The following is a 17,965-nucleotide window of genomic DNA, read 5'->3' as shown; positions in this document are numbered from 1 at the left end:
AAAAGGGAAGAGGATAATGCCTGAAAATGGTAGGTCAACAAATGGTTTCAGTTGTTGACAAAATTCTTAACTATATTATTAAGTGATGGCTAGTGAGTATCTTGAAAAGGCAGCAATAAGCACACACAAAAAAAACCAACCAAACTTGTTTCAGTAAGAACAAGTCAGTAATACCATTTCCTTTTTTTTGTTTTTTTTTGATAGCGGACATGGCAGGAGGTAGGAATAAAGACTAGAAATTCCCTGACTTGCAAATGAAGCTAGTTTTCTCTTGAAAAGCCAGTTCAAGATTTAACCGGTCCAAGGAACTAAGGTTTGAAATCTTGATGTCGCCAATCACCAGTGCATAAAAAGTGATAAGGAGCCCAGTTTCATCAATCTTGATGATATCCTGCTCTTGTGCAAATCTACACATCCTTCTGGGCAGCCTACCACTGTGGCTAATGAATTTGCACCCAAATGAATCAGTACTGTATCTTTGCTGAATATGCTTTCTACAAAGAAAACATTTTTATTAGATGCTATGCAGTCTACGAGTGTCTTATTTCATTCTGATCCTAATCATGAACAACTGGATTGGCTTGAATCAGGCTTGACCCATACTATTGTACACATAAGTTGCTTACATTTCACATGTAGGTGGACAAGTCCATCTGAAAGAAACCAAATGTTGGTACAGAAGGATGTTGGAAGGTTGTTACCATTCTACTCTACCAAGACAACTAGAGAACTGAAACAATAGGACCTGAAATATTTAGTTTAGAGGGTTAGTTGTGTTTCAGTGTTGTTCTGTAGCCAGCTCACACCAGCTTCCTAGAACCAATCGTCAGAGGGAACATTTACCCTTTGGAAATAAGCAAATGTTATTAATTTATTTGTTTTCAGTTTTCTACAATCACTTCCATGTCTTAGATTTTCTTCTCCTCCCTTTCTCCTCCCTCCTTGAGATGTCATGCAATCTTATATGGGTTCTACATATACATTCTTAGCAAATGTTATAAAACCAGGGCTATATTTATTGTTTTGTCAATTGTCTAGACTTGAGAAAATGATAGAGAAAATATTAATAATGCAAATTAAGCTTAAAAATATGTTGTATATATTTTTTAAGAGTCATTTGTTACACATTTACCAGCATGCCCCTGGGAGTACCCTAACTGGTAATGCCCAAATGTCACTGCCCTCAGCATCAGAAAGCCCAGGGTTTAAGTATCACCTCTGATAAACAATGGCACTGGGATGCTGGACCATTCACATTATGTCCCTCTCAGTATCCTGGTAAAATCTACTGCACATCAGGCAATGAGATGCAGTAGTGGAGAGTGTTTGGTCATCTGGAGATTTCTATACCAACAGAACCACAGGACCAGTCTGGCAAAAATGGCCGTTGGTATATGATTAAGGCAGCACAACTAGGCATTTTGAGCCTGAGCCTTGTCCCAAACTCTGCCGTCAAATTGCATTGACCAGTTAAAAATGCTTTTGATTGAAAACTGTTTAACATCATGAAGCTGGACTGGACTGGAATAAGGATGGAGTCAGCACTCCTGAGTTGGCCAAAAATGAAGCCTTCTCAGATACAGATACCAAATTCCCATCTGCCCGAGGGCAATGTAATAAAGATGACTAGCAACTGAGCATCTTTGGTGTAGTGATATTAAAAACCACAAAAGAAGAATGATGAACTGAAAAAAATGGGAGGAGGGAAGAGGAAGGGGTGATGAAGGAGAAAGAAAGGTGGAAGGTAGAGACAAAGACAGGTTAGAAGGGATAAAACTCAAAGGGATGATTTTCCGATAGGAAAAGAAATAATATTGGGAAAAATATAGATTTTTATAACATGTCTTATGAATATTTCCTTGAACCATTAAAGATTCATCGGAAAAACTTTGCAGTACCATTAACCTTATTTCCACAAATAAATCTACTCACAAGAGGGTGTCATTTGGGAAATACTACCCATAGCACATTGTTGGAGAACCAATAGGTGCTAGGTGTGTCCATCAGAGTGCCCACATGCAACCACATACCTGAGTCAGTAATTTGTTCCCAAGGGTCTCGAACAGTAGGGTTATGACTTTTCAGTGCTTTCCCAAAGACTTGTACCTCGCACATAGTTAAGATCTTTCCTGTGCCAGGAATGGTGACGATCACAAATCTTCCTTTCATTGACCCACAAGAGAAAAACTCAGTTTTTCCAGGTCCCATGGCAGGAACCACAGCACATCTGAATAGAAAAAATATTTTTATTTGTGAAGTTATTGCAGTGAAAGAAAGCAGAGTATACACGAGATCATAAGGAGAGACTTGTATAGATAGTAACTACTCATTCATTTTAATGAGATTCTTTGGCTAAGACTTCTGCTCTATTTATCCCCTGGGAATACTGAAAAGAACTGATTTTAATAAGGTCAGTTATTGAACAGTGACATAATGAACAGCCTGTCCTCCTCCCTGATTATGGTACGTTCCCCAACATGCATCAGTGATTGAGATGGACCCAGGATTTGAAAAATGACCTCCTTCAATATGATGCTACATTCTCCCAATTTTCTCATTGTCTCTGGGTTTTATACTATATATTCTCTCAAGTTGTTGCATATGCCTTCAATGCTGTCCCTCCATTTCTATCCCTCTCTGTGTTTTCCTCCTCTCTTGCATCCTTATACTTCTCAAGTTTGAAAATTGTGTTTAAGAAAGAATTAGCTTAAATGTCATTTTGTCCAATGAAGTATTCCCTAATCTCTCCAGTTGGAATTAATTTTTCATAAGATTGAAGATTTAGAGCTAAAAGGGATCCCCAAAGCCCTCAAATCAACTCCCTCACACAGAGGGACAGAGAGAGAATAATGTCAGGGTTCACATAGTTAACTCTTCTAGTGCCTTGTTTATACTTCTCTTACACACTGGCAATACTGTTTTGTATTATAGTTCTTGGTGTATTTGTCAGATAGATTATAGGACCAGAAATCTAGAACTGGAAGGAGTCTCAGAGGCTGGCTAGTATAACTCCCTCATTTTAGAAGAAACTGAGGTTGCGGTAGTTTAAGTTACTTCTTTCCCTATTAGAGCATAAATGTGTCAATTGTGAGATCTTGTAATCACAGAAGGGACTATATTTGATTTTATTGCTAGATGGCCCCCTAAGTGTAGAACAGTGCTTTATACTTAAATATTTGTGGAAGGAATAAATATATTCAAGTGGAGGAGGGGAAGGAAAGGGAAATGTATCCTGAGGTAATGATAAATTTAATATCAATGGCATCATACTTACATTAAATTTGTTGTCTTGGATTTATGGAATGTGGAGAATTCAGCAAAACATACCCTTCTACTTGAGGTATTTGGTACATGAGGAAAAAGGGTTAGATTTTTGATTTATATAGTAAATCGATTTAATTCTTTATTCCAGTTGTTGCATTAAAATCTCAGGTTTCCTGGGATTTAAAAGTGGTTAGTAGATCATTTACCTGGGATTCAATCTGCCACCCAGATATTGGGAGTCTCCAACCAGGATCATGGCTCCATTCATCAGTTCAGAGCAACAATCTCTTCGGCTGGTGATTGACACGGATTCTACAGTGTATACAGAACCCAGATCTACCATCCACCAGGGATCATTCTCTGGGTAAGTTTGCATACAAGAACTTTTGTTAAAGTCACTAAATAAAAACCCATCCACAGCTCTCTCAGGAGATCCTAAAGGATTGAAGATGCTGGACTGAAAAGCTGGTTTCCCCCTTGATACCAACGGAGCTGAAAGGAAAGAAGAGATTGGCATTGATGGCTGTGAATTATCTGTGAGTCAGTAAGAAATACAGATTCTTTTGAGCAGAACTGCAGTATTGAATTCTTCACACAAGGGGAAACTGCTTCACAAAATATTCACATGCGCTCCCAGCTAGTAGCTGTTCTATTTGTCTAAAATGGAACTTGATAAAGAAGTCCATCCCTTCTCCACTCCCACTAGAACCATCCCTTCCTTTGAGGGCCCAGCTGCTCAGGATGTCCTTTTTAAAGCATTTCCTGATCCCCTAGCCACGACTTATCTTTCATTACTTGAATGTCTCAGACCCCTTTGGGGGGCTTGATGTATTTATGATACATGCATAATACAATTTTTGCTTTTGTCTCATTTCCCTTACTGTATTATAAACTCCTTGAGGATAGGAAATATCTTACTTTTTCATCTTCATATCCCAGAGTATAGAGATTTTGAAGAACTAGAATAAAGGATGTCATCAGAGAAATGTGTAATTAAAAAAGGTGAGGGGGCTAGTTATGTGGTGAGGGCAATAGATTACAGATCAATAGCCTGGGAGCTTCATTCATGTCTTTGCCACATTAGAAGATGGGAAAATCTCATAAGATTGAATATTTAGAGTTAGAAGATAACTTGATGGCCCTCAAATCAACTCTCTCACAAAGAGGGGCACAGAGAGGATAATGTCAATGTTCTTGTAATTGGTTAAGTATCTGAGATAGGGTTTCAGCCCAGGTCTTCCTGATGCCAAATTCAGTGCCCTCTACTCCACACCATATGCCTTTATTATATCATGCTGGTTTACAACACATTGGGTTGAGCAGATCGACTATGATGAACAGGACAACGTGGACATGAGTTTCCTAGGAGAGCCAAGCATGGATAGGTTGATTTGTATTGTTGGAAGGAGCAGCTCAGCCAATGAGCTCATGGACCCATTAGAGTATTTGAGTGTCCCCCAGAGAATAGTACCCTACATACTTATTATTTGTGTCAAGTGCACGAAAGCAAAGGGCATGGATCAAAGAATGCCCAGAAAAAGTAAATGACCTTCCCACAGTCAAAAAGAGAACAGCTTGAAGAACCCAGATTAAAATTCCAGTGCACTATCCAGCATATTTTACTGTTCCCTGAAAACATAAATCAATGTAGGGCTTGGCATAGTGCACTCAGTTCTCTAGTTCATTTTTGTTGGTGGCAAACCGGTCTATATGCCAACTGTAATTCTCTGGGTTTCTTAAAATGTTAGAGTTTTGGATGTTGTGATAGAGTTAAACAGGTCAATATTATGTATGGAGAATGTTTACTGGAACTCTGGAATGTGCTGTCAGGTTGGGCAGGATAGACTGTGTACCTGGATTCAATACCAACTTGGATATGCTTTTGTTATTTCTGGCAAGGTGTAGTAAATGACAAACCAACAATATGGTTAGATGGGATGGTCAGTTCACTCAAACAACCAGAAAATTCTCTAAAATGATCATTTCTAAACAATGTTTAGTCTCAATGGAAAAGCTTTCTGCTTTATTGAACTGGAGACACAACTCAATATATTCTGAAGACTTGTGGGAATATAAATTATTCCCTACAGCCAGTCATGTGAAATTACCAAAAGGAACTAACAAAATGTAGAGAAAATGTTCAGGAGACTCTTTAAAAATTGTAAGTACAAAAGCAAAAGGGGAAAATCGGTGGTATGACAACATGCTACATGTGTGATCCTGGGGAAGTCACTTAACTTTTTTCTGTGAGACAAGACATAGAGAACCAGATAACAATCCTCCCTTGATCCTCACTTCCCAATGCATACCTAGTGGTCTTCTACCTTCTCAGGGACTTATATAATCCTAAGTACTAATTTGGATGGGGACACCCTACCCCACCTTGTCCTTTCCTCAAAGAGAAGAATTTGGAATCAAGAAGCCTATGTCTTGATGGGGCAACCTTTCCCAGGAATTTGTACAATCTATGTGACTGCCTTGGATGAGGTCCAAATTAGTTGTTCTAGACAGTGACCCTGTGTCTTATTGCTCCTTAATTGTCCACTCATAGATACTCCAGGTCATCACTGCCTGGGCTCCCTTTCATACAGCTTCCCACCCCTAACCCTCTTCTCTGTCTCTCTCCTTCCCTCTCGCTGCCTTGCTCTCCTCCTTGCCTCTCTCTCCTCCCTCTCTCTTTGTCTTTCTGTCTCTTTTTCTCTGTCTCCTCTCTTTCTCTTTCTCTGTTTCTGTCTCTCCTCTTTTCTTTTTCTGTCTTTCTCTCTCTTTTTTCTGTCTCTCTTTCTTCCTATTTCTCTCCCTCCATCTCACTCTCTTTTCTCTCTCTGTCTCTTTCTTTCTCTATTGCTTTCTCCTTCCATCAGATTTTTCATAACACTGGATCCCCAGTATTTTTATTACATTTCTGTCAGATAGAGATTGGTCAAGTCAGAAGCCCATCCATTTACTATTTGGATTTAGTGTAACTTTGTGACAACAGCTTCAGTTCAAGATTTCAAACTGAACTGTGTACAGTTAGGAAGAATAACCAAATATAATGGTGAAATACCATCCCCATTTATCAGATGCTAATACATAATAACAAGTGATCAACTTCTCCTCAATAATCAACAACAGCATTGGTGTAGTTCTTTATATATCTTGCTAGAGAAGGTTGGCAACACTCCATGGGACCAATGCTCTCTCTTCACAATGTGTTATTCCTATTGCAAGCAGTGAGTTCTCATCTTTCAAGGTAAGAGCCTCTTGCTTTTGAATTTATATCTGTAGTAGGCATGCCCTCACATGGCTTAGAAAGAGTAGGATAAACCCTTCTTCCTTCTTTGGTCTCCCTGAAAAGGAATGAATTCTCTAGGCAAAATAAGACTCAATAGGTTTTCTTACCTCCTACCCTAGTCTCAGCTATGAGGCCTTTGTTTTAGCATGGATTAAATTAATGCATTAGTTCATGTATGTGAGATAGGTTTTTGAAGGATAAGACATACTCCTTCCTGAGTAGTGCCAATTTATTTCATCCAATGGCACTGTTCTAATGTTGGACAAAATATAATATATTAAACCTAAGAATATCACAGAGGAAAAATGAATGAAAGACAGATAGATAGACAGATAGACACATACACACACAGACAGAAAACAGGGATGGAGAGATATGAGGATGATAAAAATGATGATTGATGATGATAATAAAGATGGGGGGGCATTTAGTACTATGAGAAGAGAGAATAGGAATAAGGGGAGGAAAAAATTCAAGAGATGGAAGACAGGGGAGTGTGAGTAAGGAAAAGATAGGAAAGAAATAAGAGAGGGGAAATTCATAACAAGATTCATATGGAAAAGTAGATGGGGAAGAAAATCAAAGAGCACTAGGAAAAAATGGATGAAATTAGTTTAGCACTGCTAAATTTCAAAATGAGCTGTACAAAGTTAAGGATAACAGATTAACATAAAGGCAAAAACAGATAGTTGCTCTAGTCTGCAGGTTTGAGGAGTCACATTGTGACCATGTTGCCCTAGACCTTCCCACATTGTCAATCAACTTCTGTCCAGAATAGTGGTCTCTGTTAGGTCATTTTGATAGTGGTGACCTGGTATTGATAACATCCTGAGTTGTCTACAGCATTGCAGTATTAAATGTTCTGAAAGATCAAAACATATCAATTTTATATTTGGAGATTAGAAGATGATATCTTTGGGAGAATGCTATAAGGGGGAAAGATGGTTTTTATGGCCCCTTCTAAGATTCTTCCCTTATATCTGAAGTTCTTAACATTTTTTTATGTCATGGTCCCTCTTGGTAGTCTGGAGAAGTCTATGGACATCTTCTCAAGATAATGTTTTTAAATGCATAAAATAAAATGTATGGAATTACAAAGGAGACCAGTTACACTGAAATACAGTTATCAAAATACTATAAAAACAAATTCACAGACCCCAAGTTAAGAACACTGGCTTTATACAAATTATATTTTCAATCATGAATGTTTTACAGAGGGAATTATAGATAATGTTACTTAAATTCCCCTTATTAAGAAAATATACTCACCAGTTGAACCCATGGCATTACCAGCCTGGGATGATAAAGGGCGAGATTTAGAACTGAATGACATGTGACCAGGGAGAAGAGAATCTGATGTTTTTCCAAATACTCGTACTTCACACAGAGATATCATTTTTTCTCTTCCTGGGTTGAAAATACTCACATATCTTCCTCGAATCATCCCACATGTGAAAGTCTCTGATTTTTCATGACTCAAGAAGCCAATGACTGCACATCTGAAGGCAAACCATATTTGTATTTGTAAGGATGCTCTTGTGTTTTTTGAAAACATCTTCCTTAGAAGATAATTAGTTTCTAGTTCCACTTTAGGATGGTTTCTCAGACCAACATTCAAATCTATTTATTGACTTGAAATAATAAAAAGGCTTGTCAAAAAGATATGACAGAAATTGTCCCCATAATTGGAAACAACATTAGTATCTGCCATCTCCTAGGAATGCATATGTTCATAGAAATAGTTTACTTCCCCCCCTCTATTCTTAATTACCCTATCTTTTCTTTTGTTGTTACGGTTGCTAAGTATTATTCATTTTTTTCTCTGTGACATGTCTTGGTTTTAATATTTTGTCTTCTGTTCAATACCTAGCATAGTGATATTGGATGAAATAAAATGAATCTATTCAGTAAATGGATTTGGACTGATTAAAGAGACTCATTCATGTACTGCGGGTCATGGATTGAAATAGCAAGGCAGTTTTTGAAACCCAGGCATTCCCGTGCCAAGCATGCTCAATGGTAGAAATCATTACAAGTCAAGACCTGCAGAGGCAATCATTATGGGAGATGGGGAAAGCTTCTGTCTCTACTCCAACCCCCCTGCTTGATCAAAGCATGACCTGTGAACTTCAAAAAGTTGGAAGATTTGGGTTTCTCACTAGCATCCTCCGAATGTCTCTGAAACTCTTAATGGCAGTGTCTGCCTTGGGAGTTGAGAAAATACCAGAAACATTAAGGAAAAGTAGCTTCAGAGCTCTACAGGGTGTTCATTGGAAAGCTACATTACACCTAAGGGGAACTTCATGAGCACCCTATGAAGGAGAGAAAAGGGCTTCCATAAATCAGATTTGGGGAGCTATCCCTTTGCTACATGTGCTTTCTAAGCTTTCCCCTAGACTCTGTATGTGTTTGTGGGAGTGTACCCTCAAGTCTATACTTTCTTAGTGAATACTTGTTTTCTTAAAAACTAAGTCTGACTGGCTGATACATATCAGCTAATAATGAATGGAGTGACATACCAATTATTGCTTTCAATACATGAGAGTGATCCCTAGAACCTTGAGGGTAACTGTGGCTAGATATGCAGTGGAATCTGGCTGCATAGTGCTAACAGGGGTTGGGAGAGACAGACAGAGTCCAGAGCCTGTGTTATAGAAATGCAACTACAAAAGACTTTTTACAAAAATAAAAGAAAATAGAAGTACTGTAAATCTTTTTTAAAAAACCAACCTGGGATGGTCATAAGCCAAAACAATAAAACTTACAATACTACATAAATTTATAGATTTAATGCTGAACCTATGAAATCATGAAGGTAATGCTTTGTGGAAATAGAAAAAACAGTAGCAAAATTCATTTGAGAGGGTAACAATTCTGGGATCTCAAGAGTAATAATGAGGAAAAATATAAATGAAAGGAGCAAGGTATTTAGACTTCAAATTGCATGATAAATGAATAATCATAAGAATAATTGGATGAAAAACATATCAGCAGAATGAACTAGTTAGGTAAGAAACTGACAATAGAAAATAACATTCCAGTATTGGTTAAAACCAAAGACATAAATTACTTGAGGAAGGACTCCCTATGTTACATGAACTGCTAGGAAAACTTGAAGGCATTTTGGTAGAAAAATTAGATTTAGACCCAGAGTTTACATGATGCATCATAATGAGGTTCAAAGGCCTACCTGAATATAAAAGGTCACACCATTAAAAAATTAAAGGAGAATGAGGGAGGATACTTTTTACTTTGAGAATTAAGGAGAGAATTATTAAGAGATTAACAATTTAAATAAGAGATGAAAAAGACAATTATGGTTACATAGAACTAAAACTTTTTTGCCTAAGTAACATCTTTATCAATTATGTGAATGAGGTTATAGATAAAATGTTTATCAAATTACCAAAAGAGTAAGCCAAATCTAAGAAAATGAAATTTAATAGATGAACACTTAAAGCCCTACATTTTGGCTCTAAATAATCAACTGTACAGACACAGAATGGAGGAAGCAAGCTTGGTTTATGTGTAAAAAGATTCAGAGTTTTTAGTGTTCTGTTAAGTTCCATATGAATCTATAGTATGCCATTACAACCTCCACAACCCATCCCTCCAAATCTCTAATTTTAGAAAAATAAGTTTATAGAATGAGTGCTCAAGAATCTCAGTCAATGGCTATTATCTTTAGGATGAAATATAAACTCATCAGCTCAGCATTTAAAGATTTTCCTAGACTGAATTCAGCCTGCATCCACAGACTTGTTCCAAATGACTACTCCCTACTGTGTACTTGACAGTGTAGCTCAGCAGGTGTATTTCCTGTTCCACGAACTTGATATTCCATCTCCTCTCTCTGAGGCTTTGCACAAGGTGTCCTGTGTGCCAGGAATGCTGTCCCTGCTCACCTCCACCTCTTAAGAACCTTAGCTTCTCAGGTTCTTAGCTCAGGTGACACCCTGGATAACATTCCCTGACTTCCCTGGTCTTTAGTCTTCTCTACCTCCTTGTTCTTTGTTACCAGTTTAGGTTGCATACCCCCAGGAGAATGTGTAGGCCCCCCAATCCCTTCCTCTGTGACTCCTCCCCTCCTGTATGGAGGAGTGGGGTGGGAAAGTTGTTGTGTTTGTCCTTCGTTCTCAAAGAGGACCATGACATCAAGATGATGACATGACTTGCACTTGACTTTGTTTTGAGTGAGGGAGGGCTGTGCAGGTCACCAGCCTCACTTCTCCTCCAGAGCCATCTGAATCCAGTGACCAGATGTTCATCAGGATGACTGGAGATGACCCAGGATGAGGCAGTTGGGGTCAAGTGACTTGCCCAAGGTACAGAGCTAGTGAGTGTCAAGTGTCTGAGGTGAGATTTGAACTCAGGTCCTTCTGACTCCTGTACTGGTGCTCTATCCACTGCACCACTTAGCTGCCCCTATACTTTCAGGAGAGAGAGAGAGATGAGACCCTAGACCTTTCAGGTGAAGGTTTTATAACATTCTCACTTTGAGTGAGATACACCCATTCAATGAATAGGCTTATTTAAGTAGTTACTCAAGGGATGGCCCTTTTAATAAAAACAAACAAACAGATTGGAAGGGGAAGACCCTCAGGGTTCCTGGGTCGAAGAAAAACAATTAATACTTAGTGGGGTGGGGAAGTAGTTTGGTGCCAAGATATATCACAAGTGAGATGCCCCATGCAGTGGGAGACCTTGGCCTTTTTAAGTGAAAGTCCTTCCCAGGTCTTAGTTTGACTGAGGCAATGCCCATTAAGGCTAGGTAAGAAATGAGGCAATGGCTTCTTTTACCTAGTCAAAAAACAACACAAAACAAAAACAAAACCAATTTGGGAGGGGAAGACTCTCAGCGCTTCTGGTCAAAACAGAAACAATTGTTATTTACAGATGACTCAGGAGGAGAAAGTGAGGCTGGTGACTTTGCACAGCCCTCCCTCACTTAAATCCAATTCATGTGCAAGTCATGGCATCACCTTCCTGATATCATGGTCCTCTTTGAGAACAAAGGACAAATAACAACCTGAGAAGTCGCAAAATGAATGAACAGGATTTAGCTGCAGGACAGAGTAGTCTCAAGGTAACAGGTAAGGTGCTTAGGCAGCCCAGGGGATAGAGTGTTGGAACTGGAATCAGAAAGACCTGAGTGTGAATTCTACTTAAAGATACTTCCTAGTTCTATGGCCCTGGAGAAGCAATTTATTCTCTCTCAATCTGTTTCTTTACCTATAAAATGGGGATGATAATAATAGCACTTATCTACAGGGCTACGAAGCTAAAAGAAGAAAAAAATACATAAAAACACTGTAAACCCAAACACACTATATAAACGCTAGCTTTTATTATAAAAATGTCGAGGTCAGAGAGATGCAGAGACAACACAGGACAGCAGTTTTCTCCTTTGCAGGACCAGGACCAGCCTGCACTCACACTACACTATGTCTGAGTTGAATATCAGCTGGTAAATGTATCATGTCTGGGACTCCTGGGTTCACAACAGCCCATGCAGTGTCCAGAGTTATCTGAATCTGGAAGAGGCTGCAGGAACGCAGTAGTACATGATTGCTATGCAGCGTTTAATTGTCATTACTGAGTCAATGCTGAGAGCAAATCAGTCTGTAGAGTTAAGCATGCTCTGTTTGTCCTGTGGGGAATGACCCCGTTGTATAATGGATACACACAAGCTCTCAGTGAAGTACCACATGTACAGGAACAAGTGGGGTTTGCCAGACGTGGGCAGCTCAAGAACGGGTTTGCATTGAATTGAGAGGGCGTGGATACTCATGGAGAAGTAGAGCTGCTTCGCTTTCTGGGATCCCTGGGGTCCAGTTTAGGCTAAACACTTCCAGCTGATGGACGAAGTGCGCTAAACACCAAGGTGAGCTGCAACTCGCTCAACTGGGAGCTTTTCTTATCAGAATAATGTTAGTAGCAAAAGATGGTCTAGTTTGCTTTCAGTGAAGAACCAATCTGGGATGGGAGGTAATCACAGTTTGCTTCAATTCTTACCTAACTTTTAATTATCGAAGGGGCTTTGCTTCAGGCAAACTGAGACCTGGGAAAGACCTTAACTTAAACAGGCCATGATCTCCTAGGACATCCTGGGCCATCACCAGTCATCTATGTCTTGCCACTGGACTTTGATGGCTCTGGAGGATAAAGTGAGGCTGATGACTTCATACAGCTCTGCCTCACTCAAATCCAATTCACTTGAAAGTTAAGACATCACCCTCCTGATAGCATTGGTCTTGAGGACAAAACACATGTTAGCAGCACCACCTGGTGGTTTAAAATAGAAGGTTTTTTTTTTTTGCCTTATATCCTGCATCTATCTTAAGACCATGCACATTTTATGCATGTATTAAATGCTTTTTAAATTGAGGTGAAGTAGAAATAATATTCCCATTATGACCTTCCCAGAGTCAATTTGGGATCAGTTCTTCACCCCTTGGCCTTCTCCAGTGTTTTTAAGCCATGTACAAACCAGACCCATTTCTTGCCACCACTTCCTATCTCCTGACCTAACCCTCTTGGGACCTACCTTCATCTAATACTACCTCTTTAAAGTAGGCCTTCTGGGCCTTACGGGACACAATGTCACTACCTGCCATGAGTTTTATTCTTAAGGGAGGATCTTGAACAGTCTAATCACCCACGTCTTTCAAAGGAGTCCTTTCCAAGGAGTCCTTTCCATCCACTAATACTCTAGGTCTAGATTCACTCAATTGTTAGCATAACTCATCCCTCTCACTACTGTAGTCCCAGTGATTCTGAATCTTCGACTGTCAATGGACAAACTCTTTTTTCCATTCCTAGCTGCCTTGCTTTCTTATTCTCATTCCCCATCATTATTTTTCCCTCAGTTTCTCACTTCAGATCTATCTCTTCCTTTTATTATTCTCTCTCAAATGCTGGCCATGTCATAAGGATGGAGTTACCTTGTTCATTTCTGACTCCTTTTCTCTTCTGCTGTCCAATGAAAACCTAGGTCCATCCTTATGACCTTACTTCTCTGGTCACTCTTACCAGTACCAGTTACACTTTCACTCATACCCTACAACTTTCTGGTTGTAGTAAGGAAATTAGGATGCTCCTTGCTCCTCATTTCTACTTCCAGAATCTTCTACCACTATCACGCATCAGCTTCTTGTTTGAAGTACTTATCTGAGGTACATGCTATTCAAGGTTATCACTCAATCCAGATATTGGTGGCCATTATTTTTCAACACATTCTCTTCTTTCCTCAGTGAGTTCAGTGCCTGGGTCTTTTATTCCACCAAAACACAAGTCCTCATACTAGGTAACTTTAATATTCTCAAATATACTAACCTCCCAATTTCCTAATCTGTCCAGTTCTCAGGACCTGCTCATCTACTCAACCTTAGCCATAGAGAGATATGAGCATACCCACATATTCACCTACATGTATATCAGTACCAACTTAATGAACTTCAGATCCCATTATAAGATTGATTTCTTATCATTTCATCTTTCCTCATGGCTTATGACTTCTAATCACATTCTTACCCATCCCCATGACCTCCAGTCCTGCTGACATTCAGTTCATGCACAGGCATCCTGCCTTCTCACCAGTACCAGCTACATTGTTTTCTCTTCTGTTTCTCAACCCTTTGGTGAATCAGTTTAATTTTGTATTATCCTTCATATTCAAATCTCTTGCCCCTTGATCTATCACAACTGGCCAAATCACAACCCTGGATTCCTCCCACCATTCACTTCCTTTGCTCTTATTCATATGTTGTTAAACAAAGTTCGAAAAAATCACAAAACCATGCTGACTGGATTCATTAGAAATTTATGTTATAAAATGTCCAATGAGCCATCACAGCAGCCAGGAAATCCTTTTCTACCTCCCTAATAAAACTTCTATCTTATTAATCACAGAGACTATTCTTTCTTCATCTTTTCTCATCTTTCTTCAAGCCCTTGATAGCACTCTTCACCTTCTCATCTGAGGACCTCACCTCATTCTTCACTGAAAAACTGGGATCATATACCAAGAGAAACTTCTTTGTCCTTAATCCTAATCTCACCTCATTCACACATCTTGTCCCACTCTTTGCTCCTTCACCTTTGTCTCACATGAAGGGCTGTCCCTTTTCTTTGCCCAGGAAGATCCTTCTACATAAATCTTTGATCACATCCCATAATCCCAACCCTTTTCTCCAGGATGGACTTTATATCACACTATCATGCAATCTATCTAGACTATAACATGGATGAATACTTCATGAAAATATAGGAAATCATTAAGGAAAATGGCAGAATGGTTTTCAGGTCAGATAAGAAAGTGGGAGGAGGAAAATTTTTCTTTATTTGGGTCAAATATGGTATAGCATTCCTTTAGGGGTTAGCTCCTATTTTGGTCTCAAACTGGACTATTAGCCAAATCCAATGAGGTTCCCCCCCCCCCCATTTTGGTTGAATACATCCTCTCATTTTAAAAATACCATGACAACTTGACTGCAAAAATAGCCTTGCACAGAAATACTTGGAATAACCAAGTTCAAATCCATGATATCAATTTCACTGCTTTGATTTCATGGAATGTAGAGTCAAGGACAAATTCTTACATGGGGCACTAAGGGATTATCAACTGAGAAAAGACTGTATGATTGAATTATGAAAAAAATCCTAATTTTGTCCATTTATTATATGTGGTCATAACGTCATGTCTAAAGAAACCAAAAATGTACATTTTGTTATAATATCAGTTTTTAATTGTATTATATAAGATATAACATTTATATATTGCTTAAAAGTTTGCAAAACACTTTAAAATATTATTTCATGTTATTTTCAAGAGATAAAACTTGGATTCATACCTGGCATTCAATGTGCCACCTTGAATAGGTGAGTCCCCTACAAGGATCAGTGCTCCACCTAATTCTTCAGTACAGCAATCTTTTCGGGGGGTGATTGCCACAGATTTCACAGTTTGTGTTGAACCCAAATCCACTACCCACCAAGGGTTATCCTCTTGGTGTGTTTGAATACAAGTGCCTTTTTCAAAATCACCTAGTAAAGATCCATCAACAGCTCTTTCAGGAGATCCAGAGGGAGTGGAGATGCTAGACTGGAAGGCAGGTTTCCCCTTTGATAGCACTGGAGCTGAAATGATGAGATGTTTGAAGGTAGAACTTGATCAGTTGTCACATCAAAGTGCAAACTCCATCACTAGAATGAAGAGTTGTCCTCTCCACTCAAGGACAAAAGAAGTACTGCTACCTAAAAGAGGTGATATAGAACACCTAGCCATTATCTACTGATGTTGCTAATACATGTCATTCTCATTTTTATGAGTTTTTAATAGAATTCTATAAATATGCCATATTTGTATACCTTCCTCTTCTAAGTATTATCTTGTTCAGTCGTTTTGATTCTTCACGACCCCTTTGGGGTTTTCTTGGCAAAGATACTAGACTGGTTGGCCATTTCCTTCTCCAGCTCATTTTACATATGAGGAAACTGAGGCAAACAGGGTTAAATTACTTGCCTAGGTTACACAGCTAGTAGGTATCTGAGGCCAGATTTGAACTCAGGTCTTCCTGACTCCATGTTTATGCTCTGTGCCATCTAGCTGCTCCTCTTCTAAGTAGGTATGAGGAAAGGAGAAAATTAAGCCCACATGATGGTTTGCACAGTGATCTCAGTTCTCATTTTACTTAGCTTGTAGATATTTGGCTTATAGGTCAAATATCATTTTCTGTTCCTTTCATCCTGATACGCACAATTTCTGAAATATAGTAACAAGCTAACAGTGCGCACATAGGAGGTTAGGGATGATGTTAAGGTGAGCTGCAAAGTGGTGTAAGAGATTGGGGAGCTTGTCTATGAGATATGTCTGTTGGCTATTATAAGCATTGATTTAATGTTCCTGGTAATTGCAATCTAAGTAATAAGGAAAAATGAGAAAAAATTTTGGACAGAATGGACTGAACTGGGTAGTTATTTCTAACCAATTGACACATCCTATATATGTACATTTTAAACTCATTCTTCTGCTAAATAGAACCTGGGTCCTTTTCTAGAAAACTTATAGGCTAAAGGAGTCAATTAATTCCAACCAGTCTTATGTATTGCAACCCAGATCAAATATCCAGAAAAGGCTAAAAATCTTGAGATCATATTTAGAGATGTCTAAAAATATCTAATTTCTAAAAATATAACAGAATTTGATAAAATAAAATACAAATATAAAAGGTTCCAGTAAATGCTGTATGCTTCTGGTAGTAGTTCTTAGACTATAGGTCCTCCTCACAGTCTATCATAATTCACAGAACTCTTTTTCAGATGTAACTTGAAAAATAGGACTTATATACAGCATATAAGCTGGATGTAAATATTGACAAGTATTGGAAAAGAGAATATAGGTATAAGTAAAGAAATGGAAAGTGCAGAGGAAGGTGAGTGAGGATTGAAAATAATTTTTAAAGAAGAAAATTTGAGGAAGTAGAATTAGAAGGCAACGTATTTAAAGAAAGAAACCTTTTAAGGAATGTTACCTTAATGATAAGAATATTATAAAATTGTCACTGATTCACTGTGGTGAAGAAAATATACTCACAAAAGTTGTTATCTGTGTTATCAAAGTTATATGATGTAACTGAAGATCCAGCACTTCTGGTTTTCTGTTGGTCCTTGTTAGCAAAGGAAAACAAACCCCAAGTTTTTCCAAAGATTTTCATGTCACAAAATGATAAAACCTTTTGTTTCCCTAGATGGGTGATTGTCACATATCTTCCTTTCATTTTTCCACAATTGAAAATGTGTGTCACCCCTTGATCCAGTGAAGGAACCATTATACATCTGGAGAGAAACAATATTGACATTTGTGAGATTTTATGGTGATTGGATATAGGCTTCTCAGGAGGACTACTAAAGATGAATAATTTATCCCCTTGTATTACCATATTTGGCTCTATTTATTCCTCAATAATTAAAAAAGATTTCTTGCTAATATGATCAGTTGATAAAGATTGACATAGAAAGTTTATTCATATTATAGAAAATGGTGCCATAATCCTTTGTCCGCCCCACTCACACAGATGTACAAAAATAATAGATTTGACAAAGATTAGAAGGAAAGCATAAAGCTGGGAAACAATCTTTATATCAAATGTCTCTGATAAAGGCCTCATTTCTCAAATACATAGAGAACTGAATTTATAAGAATACAAACCACTCCCCCGTTGACAAATGGTCAAAGGATATGAACAGGCAGTTTTCAGATGAAGAAATCAAAGCTATCATTTTTGATTAGAGAAATACAAACTAAAACTACTCTGAGGTGCCACCTCATATCTATCAGGTTAACCAATACGACAAAAAAGGAAAATGATAAATATTGGATGGAATGTGGGAAAATTAGAACACTAGTGCACTGTTGGTGGAGTT

General features: G+C 38.4%; 1 protein-coding gene across 1 annotated transcript in view; it reads right to left on the bottom strand.

Moving 5' to 3' along the window:
* The window catches only part of LOC140533653 (uncharacterized), a 146,444-nt gene that overhangs the window by 37,755 nt on the left and 90,724 nt on the right, over positions 1-17,965 (bottom strand). Inside the window, exons 26-30 of the mRNA XM_072653674.1 lie at positions 17,136-17,377; positions 15,394-15,679; positions 7,811-8,040; positions 3,471-3,756; positions 2,031-2,227 (exon numbers count right to left, since the gene is read on the bottom strand). Of these exons, the coding sequence (XP_072509775.1) occupies positions 2,031-2,227; positions 3,471-3,756; positions 7,811-8,040; positions 15,394-15,679; positions 17,136-17,377 (1,241 nt within the window). The remainder of the gene's footprint in view (positions 1-2,030; positions 2,228-3,470; positions 3,757-7,810; positions 8,041-15,393; positions 15,680-17,135; positions 17,378-17,965) is intronic.

Source organism: Notamacropus eugenii, chromosome 3, assembly GCF_028372415.1.
Source record: "Notamacropus eugenii isolate mMacEug1 chromosome 3, mMacEug1.pri_v2, whole genome shotgun sequence".
In the NCBI taxonomy this organism is placed as follows: Eukaryota; Metazoa; Chordata; class Mammalia; order Diprotodontia; family Macropodidae; genus Notamacropus; species Notamacropus eugenii.
Note: the sequence above shows the minus strand (reverse complement) of the source record. Positions and strands in the feature narration are given on the sequence as shown.